The 20,411-nt window shown below is 38.6% G+C and overlaps 1 protein-coding gene across 50 annotated transcripts in view; it reads right to left on the reverse strand.

The window, feature by feature from the left end:
- Positions 1 to 20,411, reverse strand: part of ANK2 (ankyrin 2) — a 332,755-nt gene that overhangs the window by 100,540 nt on the left and 211,804 nt on the right. For 41 of the 50 annotated variants that reach the window (XM_072036850.1, XM_072036851.1, XM_072036849.1 and 38 more), the window contains 5 exons: positions 14,929 to 15,027; positions 11,003 to 11,188; positions 10,499 to 10,522; positions 8,436 to 8,534; positions 7,164 to 7,262 (listed from right to left, as the gene is read on the reverse strand). In XM_072036850.1, coding sequence (XP_071892951.1) covers positions 7,164 to 7,262; positions 8,436 to 8,534; positions 10,499 to 10,522; positions 11,003 to 11,188; positions 14,929 to 15,027 — 507 coding nt within the window. The remainder of the gene's footprint in view (positions 1 to 7,163; positions 7,263 to 8,435; positions 8,535 to 10,498; positions 10,523 to 11,002; positions 11,189 to 14,928; positions 15,028 to 20,411) is intronic. The other 9 variants (XM_072036838.1, XM_072036829.1, XM_072036848.1 and 6 more) reach the window with 1 other exon arrangement.

The following is a 20,411-nucleotide window of genomic DNA, read 5'->3' on the forward strand; positions in this document are numbered from 1 at the left end:
GGTTTTAAAGCAGAAAGAAAAAGAGAAACAGAAACTAAGGGAACGAAATCTTTTGTTTCTGTGATGGAGAACAAAGAGCTAACAATTCTTTCCTAAAATTACTGTGAGAGCACCAGTTCCACAGTATTTTTCCATTGCAGAACACTATCCTGTACGAAAAGATTTGTTTAGGCTACTCAGTAATGATCACAGCAGAGATCACAAAAGATGCATCAATGAAACATTTACACAGGGAATGCTTTCTAGGTACTTCTGCTACAATTTGGATTTCATACAGAAAAAGACAAGAAATATGAAGAAAGAAAAATGTTTGGAAAAGAACACTAGAGCTGAATGACAGAAAAAAGAAAATTCATAACCCAAGATTTTATCTCATTAGGCCCTAATATTTTTCAAGCATACGCTAAGAAAAGCCATCAATACTCCTTCAACAGACATAGGCTTGTAACTGTTAAATAGCAATAGTTTCAATCACAGAGAAAACCTTTTCTCTTTGAGACAAGCTGCTTGTCTTAGATGAAGTAGATGCTATTATTCCAGGGTGCCTTCTGAAGAATCCAGTAACAGTGTAATTATGAGTATGCTTGTCTGAGATAGATTTATTATGTACAGGTCAAAAAGGTAGTGAAAATGCAGTAATGTGGCATTAAGTAGGAGTTAGTGACCCTCCTTCACACCCAGGTATACTGTTTGCCTTCGTGGAGTCTGTGGGAAGTCTACATCATGAGATTTTCACTTCTACTATTAACAATTTTAAATTAAAAGTAGTTTTAGATTGCAATATCGTTTTGATTATGCAAGCACAGCCCTTTAATACTCTACAAATGGTATTTCCAAGAAGTACATCCTGTCTCATCCTAAATTTTAAAAGCACAGAGCACCTCCCTGAGATAGCAGCACACAAAGCTCCACATCAGTGAGGAACTGAGATCTGGGGAGAATTTTTCTCCTTTACTTATCTACCGTTTCCAGAGACTTTTCAGAAACATCTGACGGGGTTAGGTGTGCCTTGGTGCTCGCTACCTCAGAGGCAGTTGCTGCATCCCTAAATCCCCTGGAAGCTTTGCAATGAAATTCAGCAGATGCAAGATCAAACCCATGAACAGAATTCAAGGGTGCTCAGCACCTAACAGATCTGGTCAAAATGAAGGAATTGAGTATAACTAACTTACCTGTTTTCTTCTTCTCTGAAACTCCAGAGGACCCTAAATCAAGCCTCTAAATGCAAAACAGGTATATTTTCATCTCACTGCCAGAAGGATTCATGCACAAAATTCCCACTAGCACTACTAAGACGAGAATATGTCTCAAATGCATTTCTATGAAAGGTAATTATTTGGTATTTCTTTACAGTTTCTGGCCTTTTGTGCTCTGCATCTTAATCAAGGTGGGAGGTTCACTTTCCTTATCTACATATTGACTTTGATGTTATTCCATTTAATAGAATAGCAAGAGAAAGGTAGAATTGTGTGAAGTCTTGAAAAGAAACGGGACAAATCCTCAGAGAGAGGGAAAAAGAACGGTACAAGACAAGAAACACCTCAACTCTACAAGAAAGTCTAGGTAAAAGAACTAAATCACTATAAAACATGTTTTCTCCTTTTTTCTTATCTATAATTGCCTGTAAAAATAGATTTTAAAAATATATCTATCCTATTTATCCTGCCCTATTTTTCATAAATGTGTATCATTTACTATCTGTGCAGTTTCCAGTAGCTGAATTAAGCATATGCTTTGCAGCCTGCCCATGTAATTTTCTTTCTCTTCCTTCTTTCTGCCCTGGGTAAAGCTGTATGCATATTTTAAAAATGTTGTATATTTAATATTCAAATTCTATTTGTGCTTATGTTTTATTCAAAGATGAGGGAAATTGAAAAGAGAGTTATAGTAGAATTAGTACATAATACAATGAGGACAAGCTGACATCAACCAACGTCAAGAAACATACTGTACAAAATCAGTCTGCTTCTGCACCATTATCTACTTGCAGTGAACCTCTATGCTCTGGCACCTGCTGCAGGAGTTTGCCTACCTACCTTTTTAATCATTCCATCGCTAACTGGTACACCACGTGAGGTGAAGATTGCATGCTGACCAAAGTATCTAATGCCATGTGACAGGACATACACACAACAAAGGGTCGAAGAGACACAGATTGAAGCACAGAAAGAGACACGAAATTCAACGCTTCTATGTTTTTAAAAGCCCAGTATTTATTCCCTCATCCCAAATAATATATATAACGGCAAGTTAAATGTTTTCATCTTCCAGGTGGCTTCCTGTACCTGGCATTCAGTTGTTCCTGGATGTGGTACTCTCCTAGCACACTCTTTGCAATGTAACCAAGAAGTGGGGCACAGCTAGAAATGACACTACAATCCGCTCTGTATGTGTGGAAGCCAGGAAATTCCATCCTTCCTATTTCCTCTTAAATGGTTGTCAAAATAGAAAATAAACTTTTGCTCTTTTTTTTTTTTTTCTACCCAAAGATCAATCACTGATCATTTTTTAACCTGCATAATTAATTTTTAATTCCATGCGTGACTCCTAACTGCAGAACCCTGGCAAATAAATTAGTAAGTAATTTCATAGTAATCAAAATGCTTTAACCTCAGTTTACCAGAGAGACTGAAATAAAAAGAAGCTTTGCTTACAAGGAAGACTTGGGAAAATGGGAAATTATATGAGCAGTGTCTTAACAGAAGGACAGTTGTGCACATTCGGTGCTCATTCGAATGAAGACTGATGACAGCACATGAATGTCAAAGGCCATATTATCAAAGAATTCTTCCAAACTGCAGCTGCATATTCTCATTTGTACAGGGGTGAGATGAAATTTTAGTATTCTGTATGTTTGATGTGCAAAAATGTCCAAATTGCTTGACAAATAAAGGCCTTTACATTAGATCATTTTCATGTTGTTATTAAAGTGCTTGTCTTTAAAAATGAACAAGGCAAGTGTACCTCCTGCTCGAAGCTCTGAGTCTTGATGTAACTGAACATGCTCTAAAGTATTCCTCTGGTATGCCTCTCAAGGTACAAATTTAAAGAACACAGCAAAAATACACCATGCATCTGCTTGCGTAACAAGATATTAACTTAAATAATTCTACATAATAGTCGCTATCTGTACTGCTTGCTCAGATAATCTGTACAATATCCCTCCCACCTTGCAAACATCCCATGAATACATTATCTTTATAGCCTGCATCTGCATTGTGATTAGCTATTTACAATCCCACTTTACTTTAGGAACAGCAAAAACTGCCCATGAAATGTTAGGGCTCTGTGCATTTGTAAGAGCAGGAGCAAATGTCACAGCAGCGTTACTGCAGGAGCAAACGCTGCAAGCAGAGCACCGGGCTGGGTGTGAGGCTCCCGGTATGCTGGCTTAATGGCACAAGGCCCATGGCCACGTTGTGATCGCAGAGAGCCATGCCTGTTCTGTCAGGATGCATATTTACAAAAAGGGAACGAAGAAAATCTCAAAAGGTTCCCAACATGACTGCTGAGGGGTGTCTGAAGCCCATTCACCACCAAAAAAAAACCAACAATCCAAGTTCCCCCCTCCCTTCCAGCTTCCCCTTCCTTTCCCCTTGGTACCCCACGTCTCTGTGACCACCCTTCTGCTCCTTTCAGGCCCAGCTGGGTCTCCGTCCTTTCCTGAGGCCCTTCTCCAACCCAGATCTCACCCCAGACTTTCTGCCCACCATCACCAGGCCTACTCCCCTCTCCAGCTGCCACCCTCCTGGCACACAAGGTATTTGCTTTCTGACACGGTAAGCTTCCCATCCCGAGAGCAGAAGCTTGAGCAACCAAAAATGCTTTCCTTCCCTCAAAGTGAGAACTGGAAATTGCCACATTTCTCTTGATCACATGGCAATGATTTAATCAAAACCTGAAATTTCCACTGTCTTTTAGAGATAACACACTGATGCCAAGTTTTTTGGCATTTTGCTTCTGAAACCCAGCTCCACTGGTCCACCACAGTAAGCCATGCAGGTCAGAAGCTCAGCTAAATAAAGTATTTTTAAAACATGTCACTGAAGTCCTTTTTTAAGGTGAACTTTTAGAGATTACAGGTTTGATTCAGATTTTAAATATGAAACGTTTTAGCATCAGAAATTTTAACCATTGATCAAACAGACCTCCAGATGAAGCTTTTATGTAAATATAAATAGCACAAATGTCAATATAACACAGTAGGAACAAAAAATCCTATCAATACCATTGGGAATGGGGTTTACATTTTTTTCTTTAGATACAATACAACAGAGAAATGAAATCACACTTTTAAGAACTTATTTAGTAGTTATTTGAGAAAAACAGTAAAACTTACCAAAACCACTTAATATTGTTTAAACATACATATACAACAAGTGGATTTACTTGCAATTCTACAACTTTAGAGAGAAATGCCATAACATTTCAGGAAATACATTATGAAATGCATATGAAACAAAACCAGTTCCTGCAGCAAGTAGGGCTTTTCTCTGACATGCAACATTAACTATGGAACAGTAGGACACATTCATAATTTACTCATTCTGAAGAATGCACTTTTTTTTTTCTTTTTTTTGGACAATGCTCCTAATGCTCCAATGGAATATTTTCAAACTTAAAAAGACTTTGCAGATTAACTATGTAAAGTTAAAGTACTGGGGGCTCAGTTAAGATCTGTTAAAATATTTTTTCGCATCTTAATTTATGCATCATCAGATGTCATGTAAAAAGGTTAAAAATAAAATGAATGAAAGCAATGAATATTTCTTTAACTGAACAGCTTATCTCAATATGGTACAGAGACCCTGAATAAAAGCCCAAGCTACCTGGCAATGAAATATCCTAGCACATTTAATTCCACTGTTTTTCAGTGAATCTGACCTACTGGAAAAATGCAAGTGTTCTTTAGGAGAAATGACAAGGCAAGTATGGAAAGGCAAGCATGTTAGTACCAAGGAGGAGGCGGCAGAGGCCTCTCCTTTAAAGTACAAAACACATGTATGCATGGCATGCAACACACAACCTACCTCCTCAGTACCCTACGTACTCACGGCCATAGCAAAGCACAAGGCATGCGGACAAAGCAAAGAGGAAAGAAAAAGACACCAAGACTACATAAACAGCTGGCATGAAGACAAGAGCACGCCACAGAGAGAGACACTGACGGCAAAACCAAAGCTCTGGAATCTCCCCCACTGTAAAGTACACGCAGCCGACCACCACCGCGTGTCTTCGAGCAGAGAGAAGGCAGAAGATGGAAGCAAGAAGAAGCTGCTGAACCTGTGCAAACTGGAATGTACGTGCTTTAGGATACCTTTATGGGTTGTCACCAGTAGCACTGTCCTAGCAGTTTTTGTGCTAATGTAGCAGCTGACAAAGGGCAGGAAGCCGAGACAATGTGAAGACTCTAAAATTAGAGCCTTCCACCTACACCGGGCAAAGTCCTGGTCTTTCACTTTCATTCAAAACTGCACATCAATCTTTCTGGGTGTGCGGGGAGGGGATACATCTTGACCTCATAAAATCCAAGATGTCCTTTCAATCATCTGGCACAACTTGTCCAAAACAAGTATCTAAATACTGAACAGCAAAGAGGTGAATTCAATACTGTCATCCCATAGGCTACATGGACCATTTCTATATGACTGCTGTGTTTATGCATATGTGAAATATCCTGACTGCAGTGTATTATTACCATTTCACGCCTCTTTTCCATAGGATTTTAGGCACTTCTTAAGGTGAGTTTGAACAGAGATGATTTACTGCACACCTTCCTAAGATGTATCACCTTCCATCATCATTAGTTTTTTTAAAAAAATAAGAGCAAGAGAGACATCAGGAATTCAAAGTAATTCAAATCATAATCACATACAGAGTTACATGATAATCATGCTTCTCTTCCTAGTTTATGAAGCAACAAATAGTTGATGAAATTAGTAACAAAGTAACTGCTGAGGCTGAATAAACCACAAGGGCAACTGAATGCAATATACCCTAGCTTTCTACCTTATTAAACAAAAACTATTTAGGTTCAAACTCTTAAGTGCAGCTCTAAACTCTGTGTTCTGAAAGACTGTATATTACCTGGAGATAATACTTTGCAGATCAGTGCTTAAGAACAAGCAGCTTTCAATAACAAAGTTCTGTGCTCTTCACTTTGCATTAATGACCACATGTTCCTGAGTGGCTCCAAAATCCAATTTTAAATAATTAACCCTGCACATACAAAGTGGTGTGTTTTTTGTTTGTCCTGAATGAATGAAGAGCGAAGTATTGCTGTGGCTTTTCAACAAGGCAATTAGGGGGAGGAAATCAGTAATAACCAAATTCTCTGTGGTTTGTCCAGGGAGGAGGTGACACTCTGCTGGCACAGAGTAGGTTACTTGTTCCCAACATTGACTCTTCAGTAAGAAGTGATTGCCAGCCTACTAATGTAGCTTTCCTTTTCATGCTGACTGGCACAAACATACAGGAGTCAGGGGACAGAAAGGCTTAGCTGGGCTTAGGCCCTCCCATTGCCATGCAGCACATGTGCTCCTGTGCCACATGTAGTGGGATCAAATAGCACACTTAGCTCTTTCCTCAACAAGATCGGAGTTTCATCAGCTTTTTCTTGTATGATGCAGGTAGGTTATAGAGGACACTGAAGGAAAGAGTTTTTCTGCCTCCTTCTGTCATCAATGCCTGCCATTCCTTACTCTGATACCACAGAAAACAGTCTACGTAAAACAAATAGCCTGAAAACTAAAGGTAGAATTCTGAGTACAAAAAAGGGTAGAAAAATACTTCTTTAGAAATTGTTTTTGGAGTCATCATGTAAATTTGGTCCAAGTTTCACAAACAGTACACTTGTGAAGAGGCAATGTTTAATATTTTTGGAGATGTGTTCAGCTGAACATTTTTTGTTTGGCTTTTTGAGAAATTTGTAACAGCTGCATCTAATGTCTCACTTTAAGAACAGAACACAAGACACAATTACTGAAGCAGAATGCCTAGTTATGAAGCTTGATGTTCCCAGTCTCTGGTTTTAAAAAAAAAAACAACAACCAAAAAATAAAATAAAATAAATTAATTAAAAAAAAAAAAAAACAAGCAAGCAAAAAATCCCAATCCATTCCCAAGAAGGGACAACATCATATTCAGGGAATAGAAACACTCACCCTGGTTTTGGCATCGATCTGCCCTCCGCGATCCAACAAGAGCTTCACCATGTTTGTGTTTCCCCTTTTGGAAGCCACATGCAGTGGGGTGATTCCATTCTACACCATGAAAAGAACAAACAATGAGCATGATGGATTTGAAGGTGTATAATGGCGGTGAATTTGTGTTTGGCTCACAAAATGAGACCATCACATTATAGAGAATAAATGAAAATGTACTTGAGCATCAGAGCTAGGCACACACCATATAAGCTAGAGTTAGTATTCCTTTTTAAGCAAGAATCTTTATTCAGTGTTCGTTTGTTTTATAAACGAAGAAGCACATCTGCAAAAGCAGCAAACATCGCAGTCCCAGAGTCAGACAAATAAACAAACATATACCAGAGTCCCAATGAGTCAATATTCACAAAACACTGATGCATTTAAATCATTGCAACACACAGATTACACAAATGCACGACTCCTGCACAAAGTAATCTCATAAATGTAATGTAAATAGCATAGGTCCTGTTTAAGCTGAAAGTCCTTGCAAATGCTTGGGGTGAGGGCAAGAGGTAACATTAGCAGCTACTCCAGATGGGCAAGAGGAGGAAGTCAGTCTGAAAGGCTGAATCCTAAAGTAATTCAAAATGTGCCTGGCAATGCAAAATCAAACAGAAATCTGTGATCCAGCAGATTTAGCAATATACAGATTACCAGAGGTTTTCATGGCACCAGATGACATGCTTCAAACTAAGTAATGCATGAAAACAAATAGACTGTTTTAGGTAGATCTGCAGTTGCTTACCGTAAAATATTAGTCATGATTAATTAGCACTTATAATGTTATATTCATATAATGGCACTGTATCTTACTTTTGCTATTTCAAAATATGTTTACATGTGAAAATATCAAATGAAAGTGGTATAGTAAATACAGAATCCCTAACAGACAGGAAAAAGACAATAAGCCCGATATATATTTCTGAGGTATGTTTAACTGACAGGAAAGCTAAAATAAATTGACATATCCTGAGAACATCGGCACTCTGACACAATTCAAAGGAGCCTGCTTCTGTCAACTAGGAAAACTAGTTGACGGTAAGCTCCCAAGGATTCTGCATGAAGGTAACTTTTTAAAACTACGAGGGAAAAAAAAAAAAGATGTCTTGAATACTACAGATCTTCAGCATTATTTTGCTTCTCATTTACTCTTGACTAGGAATTACACAAAGATATGCTCCCACTTTCATAGGCCATTACAACTAAAAAGAGAAAAAAACTCCTCCATACCCTTGCTGTGAAATCAACTGCAGCTCCTCTGTTTAGCAGCAGCGTTGCCACGTTGACATTTCCATAGTGCGCAGCTATGTGCAAAGGTGTAAAGCCACTCTACAAAAGGAAACAGTCCTCATTATAGGAATCAATTTATACAATATAATCAACTTAACTAGAACCTGACTTTAACAGTTGCTGGCAAACAAATGTATTACGCTGATTTTATCCAGTTAACCTATAATATAGCAAAGTCTTTCAGGCAGGGTATATGGGTTTTCATGTGGGATATTATCAAAAGTGTTTCTTTCTTTCATTTTCTGAGCCAGCGATCAAGCCAAAAAGAAATCAGTAGCTTTCGTAACATAAATATATTATTTATTAATTGATATATTATCCATCCTTAAAGAAAATAAAGGGAGCTTCCTTATTAAAATTCATAAACAACAAGGGTCTTTTGGGCTGCATCTGTTTACTGTTTTTGTCTAAAAACAACAAAAACTCTTGGACTCTGGTTTTACTGAGCTAAGAATTACAGATTATTCAAGATGTAATCCAAGAGCTTGGTCTACATGAGAAACTTTGCTTATTATAAGAAGCATAATTTTGAGAACCATAATTGTTTACATTTATATATAATTTAGATCTCAAAAGAGCCAAAGAAACTTTGCCATCTCTCTTTGAGAAAAAACACGATTTACTTATTGCCCCTTGAGCACTAGAAGGTGAAACACAATTCATTTACAAGATACAGAATTACCTGACGACAAAATAAAAAAGATTAATTTTTCAGAAAGTAGGGCACGCAGCAAGCTTTTAGTCTCATAAGTAATTCAAGTAGAAAGGGCCTCATATTTGAGGTTTCCCTAAAAGAGCTTTACACTGATTTGATCAGAACTTACAATCTTATTGGTGATTATGGGAAAGAAAAATACTTCTGGCTTCTGGACTATACTGTATTTTCAACTAGGTTTTCTTTCTTTCAGTGTACCAATCATTATTGTAAACTGCTCACAGAATAAAGACATGTATAAATAAATATGTGTATAAAAATGTGGGATAAAGATAGATGTTGCACTCTGAAATCAACTTTATTCCCCAAAGACGCATCAATTGGACCATTATTTTAACCTAACTCCATTTACTTCTTTGTCAGCCCACAGGTGATCCTGGTCGAAGTCATCAAATTCATAGCCTTGTTGCCATGGTAAATTACTGGGAAAATGTCTACTGAGGATATCGGCACACAAATACGATCCTGTACTAAGCTACAGAGTGAATTTATGTTGCATTGACAACTAACTTCTCAAGGACATGTATTTACCTTGTGACAAATGCAAGGTACTTTATGTCAATGTAATGGCCAGTGAAGGAGATGGAAACTGCTTCACATTTACCGTAAGTGAAGAAGCAGGCATTCAAAAAAAGAGACTGCATTCTTGGAAATAATGCTTTTTCCTAAATGTGACAATAATTTTTTCGGGGGGAATCAGAGGTCTAGCCAATCTGACACTTCACTTTTAGTGAAAGTACTTGTGGAGACTTGTCACTTCCACAATCAGTACAAGAACTGTAATATTCTGATTATGTACTATCCCCTAAGGACTTCTGAAAACTTTACTGAAAAGATCATAACAAGAACAATGGTGAAAATAAGCAGATGCTCTGAACAAGTTTTTACCTTGGAGGATTCAATTATATGTTCTACTGTACGAGAAGTAAAATGAATTTTATCATGATTCTGGCTGAGCCAGACATTTTAATATAGTTATGCCAAGTTAGTGCATTTTCATAATTAATTTAATTGAGCTAGAGGAACATCTTCATTCTCTTAGGTCCATTACTCACTTCAAAATTCTTTGAACTGAATGTGAGTTTTCAAAAGTTTACTTCAATATGGTGACACAAATAAAAAGAAATTAAAAAACAAAGGATGAATAAAAACAGGTTTGCTGAGTCACAAATTGCTATTCATTAAAAAGTCATAACTTTTAGTGCTAAATATTAAATAAATATTGCCACAGAGCAGATAAAATAATTATAAATAACAAAGAATAATTAAAAATTTTTGATCTCGGTACCTCAGTCGTCCTATTCACCATCATCTGATGCAGCATGGTTTGGGAAAAAGAGGAAAGATATTAAAGACTGGCTGCAAAACGGAGAACTAAGTTGCTTTTTGAAATGAGTTATGTTGTTATAATGGGAAAAGCCACTGAAGCATGCATTAACATTAAACATAATCTATGTTCCCACAGGCAACAAACCAGTATCCTATTTAATAGGGAAGCAGTGATTCTGCTTCCATTCTTTCTTCTGGTTTACAAATAATGAGAGAAGGCTGGTTACCACAGAAATGGGAGGTATAAGGAAAAAGCAAAAAAAAAAAAAATGTGTAGCTTGCAATTACTGTGTCACTAAACACTGCTGAAGTAGATACATTACTGGCGATACTGGTTGTGGAACTTGTCTTTCCCCACAGAAGAAATTCCCTTCAACCCTTAGGATGAAGGAAGTAAAAGGTTGCTGCCCGCTGGCACTCAGCCACGTGATGCCCTGTTACCTGCAGGGCAGCGTGGCGTTACCTTGGACTGCACATCGGCGTTGTGGTCGTTCTGCAGTAAGAGCGCTGCTGATTTGGTGTCATCTTTTCTAGCGGCAATGTGCAAGGCTGGTAATCTCACTTTCCCCTTGGTGTCATTTTCCAGAAGGATAGCCACTGCCTGATTGTGTCCTTGTTGCAGTGCAACAGCTAAGGGAGTGAAACCATCCTGCAAGACAAGCAAACAGAACATCCGCAGTATGTCAAAGGACACGGAGCTTCACTGAACTGCATGGCACTGTTCACACACAGAAACTTCACAAGCACATCACCAGCTGGTTTCTACATCTGCACCAAGTGCACTCCGGTGAAATGACTTTGGAGGCAAACCATTTTAACCCAGATGTGACTCCAAACATGTCAGAAGCACGCTTTTTCACTTCAAAGTACATATGTATATGTATGTGCATGTGTGCATATTTATATATTTTAAGTACAGTACAAGCAAAGAATCATTCCACAGCATCTCTCATATTAACTTGTCATCTTAAAATGGACCACAAAGCACGTTTTTGCAACATTTTCAAAAGGATTAGTGAGCACTGCACAAGGTAGATGTGTAAAATATAAAGGGATCCTGTTTCTGAGTACCTCTGGGAAAAGAAAGCGGATCTTCATATGCATTTGCTTCTCTTTCCCATTCTAAGTCATGCATGGGCTGTGACTCCAGAAAGTCAGATCATATTTAGTAATTTATTCTAATTCTAAGCAGCAAAACATCACATTATTTCTGGAAAAAAACAAAGTCAGGAAAATCTATCTATTTTTCCTTTATATTTTTAGCTTTGTTTTAAAATTATTTTCAAAATTTCTTGCTCCATCACACATGGCCTAGATTACCAATGCTGTGACACGTAGCACATGCTCACAACTTGCTATCTCAACAGGTACTGCCTGCTCAGACGCCCTTTATTCTGATTTATAAAACTAAATCTAGCTCAAGTCTTGCGTGCTGCCCAAGCACACGTGCTACAACCACATGCTAGACTGGAGGGCAGCTAAACCATGAGGAGCAGAGCAGCCCTCAAACTGAGCCTGTGACCAGAAGGCATGCTGAATAACAGTGAAATGTAAAGGGAAGGGAATAAAACAAGGTTTTCTACATCTAGAGAAGTGTTAATTATAGCCAGAAAGTGAGCAAACTGATTAAGACACATTAACACACATAAGGCGTAAGAGACAGAATTGATTAGGAATAGGAAAACGGAAAGATGATAAAATAATAAAGGATGACTTAGGCAGGAATGGGAGCCAACATATGCTGAAAGAAACATCTGAGGAATTGCCAAAGTAATTTTTCCCCCTAGTAATTTAATAACATGCACTCCCTTTTGCGCTGAACTGTGGGTAGGTGCGTTGCAACAGCTATGCTATTATAGTTTCTTTCTGTAATAGAGATTAAATTCTGTACAGTGAATTAAAAACTGGTGAACAGCTGATGAAACAGCTGAACTGTAAAGATAATTCTGAGATTGGGGCCACATTAGGTGTTGAAATGGCTTAATGTATTTTCCTTTTGCCTCTGGAAACATGAGAACAAATCCTGGATTAGAGGGCCCTATGAAACTGAGCTCATCCTGATTCTCATTTTGTACCTAAGCATATATAAAAGTGCAAGAAATTGGAATAGAGGAAACAAAGTATATCCAAAGGCGGTGCTAGCTTCAAAGCTTCAAAGACAAGATCAACCATTTGATTTCCCTGCATTATCTTTCATCTTTCCCTAAAAGGCCCCAGCCCTTTCTGCATTCTCTCCTACTACTTGTGGAAAGCACGGCTAACAGGAGCCCTGAGAAAGCATTTCCCCATTCTCATCACACGAGAATGATCTTTGGGGCCAAACAGAATGTCTTTCCCATGTGCTGTGGTGGCATCCTCAGTTCAGGCTGCTATCACACCTTATTTCATGTATCATTTCTTCCTTCTGTTTGTGAAACTAAATTCTGGGCACATATGAATGCAGAGAGTAGTTCAGTCCATCCTTCAGTTATACTCACATCACTAAACCATCACCTGAGCAAGATCTGAAACCAAAACTTGTCTAAGTAAGTGATAAAGGGATAGACAGGCTTTTACCTCCAGGCCACAAAAGTGAGATCTGACCTTTCCTGGTGAGAGAAGACAGATTTGGACTCAGGTTCTGAGTGGGGGTGCAGCTGGTTTTTCTCCTCCCCTGCCTCCTTTTTTTGTTATTATTATTTTTAACAGAATTAGAGCATAGTATGAGTTACAGTAATGACTTGAAGCCTGTGTTCAAGCAGAAGCCACATTAATTATAACCACATCAGCCTCACGGTCCCTGTAAATTAATGAATGAATTTCCAGTGCTCCTGATCACAGTTAGCACAAGTTATTCACTGCAAGACTGCAAGCAGGTGACTGTGCAATGAATCCAGGCTGGGCTCTTGGAGAGCCAAAGATCCACTGCGACTCGTTCGCAGAGGGCGTTTCTGCCAAGTTGCCTGACTATCACACAGGATTTCATATTTCAGAAAGCCGCAGGGTAACGCGATCTCCATGTATGCAGGCCACAAGAGGATTATTTTAGGAGCTGTCATCAAATGGTATAGTATCCATTGAAAGAAGGGATAGTGAAGCAGCTGTTAAGGCTAGCAGTTCAGTTTAAAGTAAAGGAAAGCAAGTATACGTGCAACATCATTTTCAATTCATCCATTTGTGAAGGTAATCCAGAGTGGGTAAGTTTCTATACAGACTAGGGAAATTAAATAGACATGAGCAAAAGCTCTTTGTCAAGGGAGGAACATTTCTATTACTATTTCATGTTGCATATCCTATCTACAGAGCAAACATAAAGCCAACAGACTTTGTAGAACTGAGCCTGGTCACTTGCTCTCTTGGCTGAGACCAAAACAAGATTTGGCAGAAGGAGAGCAACAGGAAATCAAGTGAGCACAGTCTTCATTATCTAGAAGTTTTCCCCATTGCCCTGAGATCCTCTCATTTGCAAAAGGAAGTTGTGATTCAGTTTCTCTTGAGATGGAGACTCATCTCTTTTCCACTGATATCTGCTTTGCTTGCTCTGAAGTTACTGCAGGTTTACAGCACCGCAGTGAAATCCAGACCCTAGCAATGAATACCATCCTTTTGCATATTTACACCCACATGGTTTAGTGCTAGAAGTAAACTGTCTGAGGAGCAAACAGCACATTGCCTGGTGAGCTCATTGCTGCAATTCTTGTTAGTCATTTCATTTCCTCAGGAGAACCCCCCTCTACAGACAAGAGTGGGAGATGCATGTTAAAATATTCTATTCACTGATATTTGCCTTCATGTTACTATGCAAATGGACCACAAAGAGAGCCATGTTGCTCAGGTGATGGCACTTCCAGATGCTTGAGTTTTCATGGGCTTTGTCAGAGATGTAAAGACATTACAGAGACATACATCTATTCAAATGAAATGCTGCATGTACCTCTTCACTTAGCCTATGATCGATCCACTCTTCACTTTACTGCCCTGACAATACCATTTCACTGAGGCCACCTTATCCTCCTACAATTTCTACAGAGATTCCCTTGGGATCACTTTCCAAGTCTCATTCATTTTTCAAAAATGTCTCTGAGAACGTGATAGGAGAAATGGGCACAAACTAAAGGTGAAAATCCTGGGCTCACTAAAGTCAGTGGATCTTTTGCTGTCAGATGATTTGGGCTGGATTTCATCACTTGACTCCTCACCACTTCCAGAACAGTTTGTCTGTGTGTTGTGAAAAAAAAACCATTAACATTCATAAATACAACTCAGTGAAATGAATGGGCAAAAGTTCTCCAAATATTTGAAAAAAAATTGAAAATCTTCTAAGTGATCTGAATATAAAGGCAAAGGAAAATAAGAGTTTGTATTAAAAAAAAAAAAACAAAACACAATAACAACAACAATATACGTCACCTCAGTAGCTGTGCTTTGGTTGGCTCCATTCTCCAAGAGATATTTCACCACTTCAATGTGGTTCTCTTGAGCTGCCATGTATAATGGAGTGAAGCCATTCTAAAGAGAACACATGAGAAAATACTGTAAAAAGAAACAGAATATACCAATAATACTGAAATACAAGTAACTATAACACTAAAAATTTATTGATTTTTTTTTTTAACTGAAGCATTTTAAGTATGTAGGTAGAACAACTAAGTATTTTTAGTATAATATGAGGTTTAATGTCATTTAAACCTACACAACTCTACATGCTTTCACACTCATTTTCTTTTGACATATTTTCTGAAAACAATGGACACATTCATTATTAATATCAGTATTCCTTGCTGATAATGGCTCAGGGACTGTACAGCTGGCAATAAAGTCTTATGAAAGATGACAGGAGAGCAAACGTTTCTTCCATTTATTCCATTAACTTAACCAAAGACATCATCCCCTGGCGACCATGAAGTCCATATCTCATGACACGCTGAGCAGAGATGACAAAGGCTGAACATACTACATACAATTTTGTAATACATACAACATTGCAAATCATCAAACATAAAGGACCTCAACCTTGCAGAATAACAGCCACATTTCTGACCATACACTATGTTTGTCTGGCGTTTAATTATAAACATTCTTTAACATACCCTGGAATTCTTATATGAATGTGCTCCGAATAATACAGTAATATCAAAAAATTCTTCCATGTTAGTTAAACTTCATGAAAATTCATTAGAAACACACTTTCTTCCCTTTAAAATACTTCCCTTTCTTCTCTTCAAAATACTTTAATGCAAATGATTGTAATTAATTATCTACAAAATCCATATGAAAGGAAGGCATGGAAGTGAGCTATCTGCCTGATAACTTTCTTCCGAAAGTTTTTAGAATTGTTAAAGAGACCTTGGAAAATTCTTCAATATTCTGCAACCTACCATGTAAGTAAGAGGACATAATCACCTATGTTTGTGCAAATTTTCTTCTGTCCTCGAATGGCACTTTTAGCTAGAACACAACCCATAAACAAGACTTCAAATACACAATTTTTTTTTTAATCTTAAATGCTGTCACAATAAATTACAGACTTGTGCATTTATATGAGCAATACAAATTAACGCAAATAGTGTGATAACTAAGAACATTGTTTCAGAGAAGCCAATGTTATTCTTTCTAGCAAACCTGCTATAGAAACATTCCTGTAATTTCCTAATGAAATGAAATCTCGTTTTTCAGTCAGTAGATAATACAGTTGATTGCAGAACTGGTGGATTTACAACCCCATCTACGTTACAAAAGTAGAAGATTGCTCAGATCAATTTTATATATGTTGTATATGTGACGTGACATGGATCATATATGTTGCAGCAGGTTTTTTTAATACTACTTTGCTTATCAGTCTAGTATTTTCATTAAAAATCTTGGGACATATAGTTAAAAAATTGCACCCTGACAACAGTCAACAGTTTAATGCCAAAATCACGTGGTGTATTTTCAGTGGCTTTGCACACAGGTCTGTCTTTGGCAGGTATTATCCAATACTCTCAGGAATGACTTGAAGGATGGAACTGAGTGTTCACATTACAGCTGCAGACAGCATGAAGAAGGTGTTCTGCAAGCACACAACCCAAGAGGAACATAATTTGTAAGGTTCCTGTTACCTTGGAGAAAAGGGCTGGAAATGTAATTTAGTAAGGACGAATACAAGTTGCAAGGCTTTGGCAGGAACAACAAACTGTGCAAACAGAGAATGATGAGTTAGAGAAGAATACTGCAAAAAAGGACCCCAAGGTCGCAGTGCCTTGCCAGAGAGTCACTGAGCTCATTCTGCTGTAATACAGACAATCATTGCACTGTTGTGAAATTAAAATACATCCCCCTGAGGAAGTTATTTTTCTTTGAGAAAAGGCTGAAGTAATTGGTGCTATTTGGTCTAGAAAAGGAAAACTGAAAGGAAAATGGTAAGTGCTCAAAGAGGAAGGGGAAGATTTGCTCTGCATGCTCATACATGCTAAACAAATGGGAAAGTGCACAGCTTACTAAGGTTGCAGCAGAGAACATTCATGTTAGACATCAAGAAAAGCATCTTAACAGTAAGGTCAGCTGCATTTTGATGGGCGGCTTCCTTCCCCCAAATCCCTGGCAGCAAATGGGAAGCAGGAAGGAGCCCCAGAAGCCAGCCTCTTCCATGCCCAGCCTTGTGGCTGGGAGGCCACCAAGCCTGGCTGCGCACTGGGCTCCTGGCCTCCCCGCACACAGCCCTTTAACAGGGGGGAGAAAACGAGGAGATCTCGCCAGAGTGCAAAATGAAGGGCTGCTGTTGTGCGTGTACCGAGGAAGGCACAGAGGACTGCCGAGCTGAGGGCGTGAGCTGGCAGTGGGAACTGGGAACAGATCGGCTCGCTTCCGATTGTGCTGGGGCTGCAGGGCACAGAGAAAGCTGCAGGTAACCAAGCTGCCTCATTGCTTTGGCTTTCCTTCCCACACTGGAAAGAAACAACGTGGCATCCTATTTAGCTAGAAATACCAGTAATTTTCCACACCCGTGATTGGGATTTTAATATCGCAGTATAATGGAGCATTTTTTAACTGGGGATATGCACCATTTGTACCATCCTCCTAATGCTGAAGAGCACTGCATGGGTGAACACAAGGAGCACAACCCCGCTAACAGAAACGTGAGGAAGATGAGAATTTTCAAGCCAAAGCAAATCAATTTGCTTACAAGCTTTGAGGTTTGTTTTAAATCAACTCAAGTCCCTAGTTCTGCAACAGCACTGGGACAATAAATCCTGGGTCAGGACACCAAGAACAATACATACATTACTTCATGATCATTTACAAGCACTAAATACTTTTCCACCCAGTCCCAAGACTGTTCCAGAGACTGCCCAGTAGATCAAGGATATTCTCCTCATGCCTGTAACTACAGCAAACGTGGGTAAGGAAGTACTTGCACTCCTAGCCTTTTTTCCTCTTCAAGCTCTATTTATAGTTTAAAATTACCATATATTTTTCCTTAAAAGCTGGCTTATTTTGGAAACTGCTAGAGCTGCTGAGGTTTATTTGCAAAACTAACTACACCAGACATACTGAGAAGCTTCCCCTGGCAAGGTCAAGCCCAATTTTTTCCGCTGGCAGGGTGAAGTTTGCTTTCTCAGTGAAGAACTGGTTTCTGAGATTCTAATTGCAGTGTTCCTGACCTCAGCACTTCTGGCTCATGGCCAGAGACTCCTATTTTAGGAGATTCCCAGTATTACCACTCTCCTTGGCAGAGCTCTGCCCGGTGGGATTGCCTGTTAGCCCTGCTGGAGCTCTTCTTTCTCACTTGTCTTCTGGACCCCAGGACTTCCACGTCTCCTCCCATCTCTGACAGGCTATGGTGCGTCTGTCTGTCTGTCTGCTACACGGCAAGTTTCTTTGTCAGCCAGTCCTGCAGTTAAATGTAAATGCCCACCACAACAGAAGCATATCCTTTCCTCCATTCTATTCACTTCTTGAACCTAAAATCCCCTTCCCAGTTTCTCACCTTTTAGCTTCGATGAGCTATATAACGGTACTTGGTTGCTCCGTTCTGCTTTAGAGAGAGCTCAAAGCTCTAGAGCTCAGACCTCTGCAAATTGGAAAAAAATATACATTTTCCCTAGACTTGTTTCATTACCCAAAGTTTTCTACTGAATCCAAAGCATTCTGGTTAATGATGCTCCATGGATGTATTGCAGAAGAGACTGACCTCTCCCCTCTTGTTTTAGTATATGAAGAGAGACACAGAGGGTTTACTGGGCCTTGAAGAGGAAAAAGTATCCTTATTTCAATAAATATTTCTTCAGTTTATAATCCCATGTTGTATGAACACATTCTAGAATTGATGTAAAAACACTGACTAACAGATAAATGTGACAGGGAAAAGGAGAAATGTGCTTTCTTTTGGTATTTCTGAAAGCCCGGCTGTGTACTTATACTGTGACTGGATGTTTAGATTCGGTACATCCTCTGAAAAACAGAAATTAATTTTGTAATGATATATAACATTCATTTTCAAACAATGATTTCATCAGAGTATTTGCAGTGAGGACAGAGTACTCAGATTTCATTATCCTCTAAAATACATACTGCAAGATGTTTGCTGCCATCATATAAAGTTATTATGAGAAATTAATGCTAAATAAGTAGAGTACATTCCATACTCCATTCTTTCTACTACATTCACTGGTTTACTTGCTAATTTGAGAAAATGAGTAGCTCTCAATGATTCTTCAAGCTATTAATGCAAATTGGCGAGTTTTTATATGACTCAGAATTTGTATCGTTAAATTTTGCCCAAGCCCTAATGAAGAACACAGTCTGAAGAAGCAGAGAGATTATTAGAGCATTTAGAAAATCACACAAACAGTGCCATAGCCTGGCTTAGCTGTATTTTAGGGCAGGCTTTCAAGGAATCTCATCCTTTGTGGGCAGTACCAAATGATCAGGAGTACACATCTTCCAAATTGTGTTTAGTAGCCAGTCCTTTTGAATGCCTAGCCTACCCGTGCTTGTCCATGAATATAGCCTTTAGTGTCTATGTAATATATATGTCATATGGCATATATATATATATATCTCCATATATACCTATATGCTTGCTAATGAGGAAAATAAAGAAAATAAATTTTCTTCCCTTAGTTTGCCTTTTTTAAGATGATATGAGTTAGCAACATGTCTTGTGATGTAATAGGTAAAATAAGCCCAAATGAACATACCTATTTTACCTCAAAAGCCTCCAAGAACTGTATTAGAAGATCACCGAGGTTACTGAGGAAGACAAGACAGCTGACATCTAATGCAATTCTTTACACACAGTGAAATGCTCATTCCTACTTACTCTTCAAGATGTAATTACTAAGCAGAGGGCCAACACAGTAGATTGACCCACCCAGACCAGTTGCCTCCTCTGCCTCTCCATCCTGCCACATGGGCTTTTGGTTGAGGTCTTCATTATCTTATTTCCCCCGATTTTGCTTCACATCAATGAAATGGAAATCAAGGTCACAGTTTAAAACCGAAGGAGTTAGGCATTTTCTTGTAACCTTTACTACAATTCTGCAAGTGTACTTCTCAAGCAACATTTAGAAAAGATCCTGTGCACAACAGACTCACATGTAAAAGCTCGGTTTCCTCTGGGTTACTCTACAGTTTCCTTCATAGGGCCTGGCACTTGAACTAACCCGAGAAAAGCCTTTGTGCAATTCATTCTACCTTTCTTCCTGTGCCTCCTTCTCTTTCCACTCAGCCAGTCACACAAAGAAACAGATAGCGGCACAAAGGATGAGATAAGAATGAGACAAGGGTGAGACAAGCTTAGATTACTCATGAAACAGCACACCCAGATAATGAAATGTTCTGATTAATGGTCATAGCATTTTATGCCATAAGACCATGATCATTGCTCGAGTCTTTAAATTTCAGTAACT

The sequence above is a fragment of the Anas platyrhynchos genome, chromosome 4 (genome assembly GCF_047663525.1).
Source record: "Anas platyrhynchos isolate ZD024472 breed Pekin duck chromosome 4, IASCAAS_PekinDuck_T2T, whole genome shotgun sequence".
NCBI lineage: Eukaryota > Metazoa > Chordata > Aves > Anseriformes > Anatidae > Anas > Anas platyrhynchos.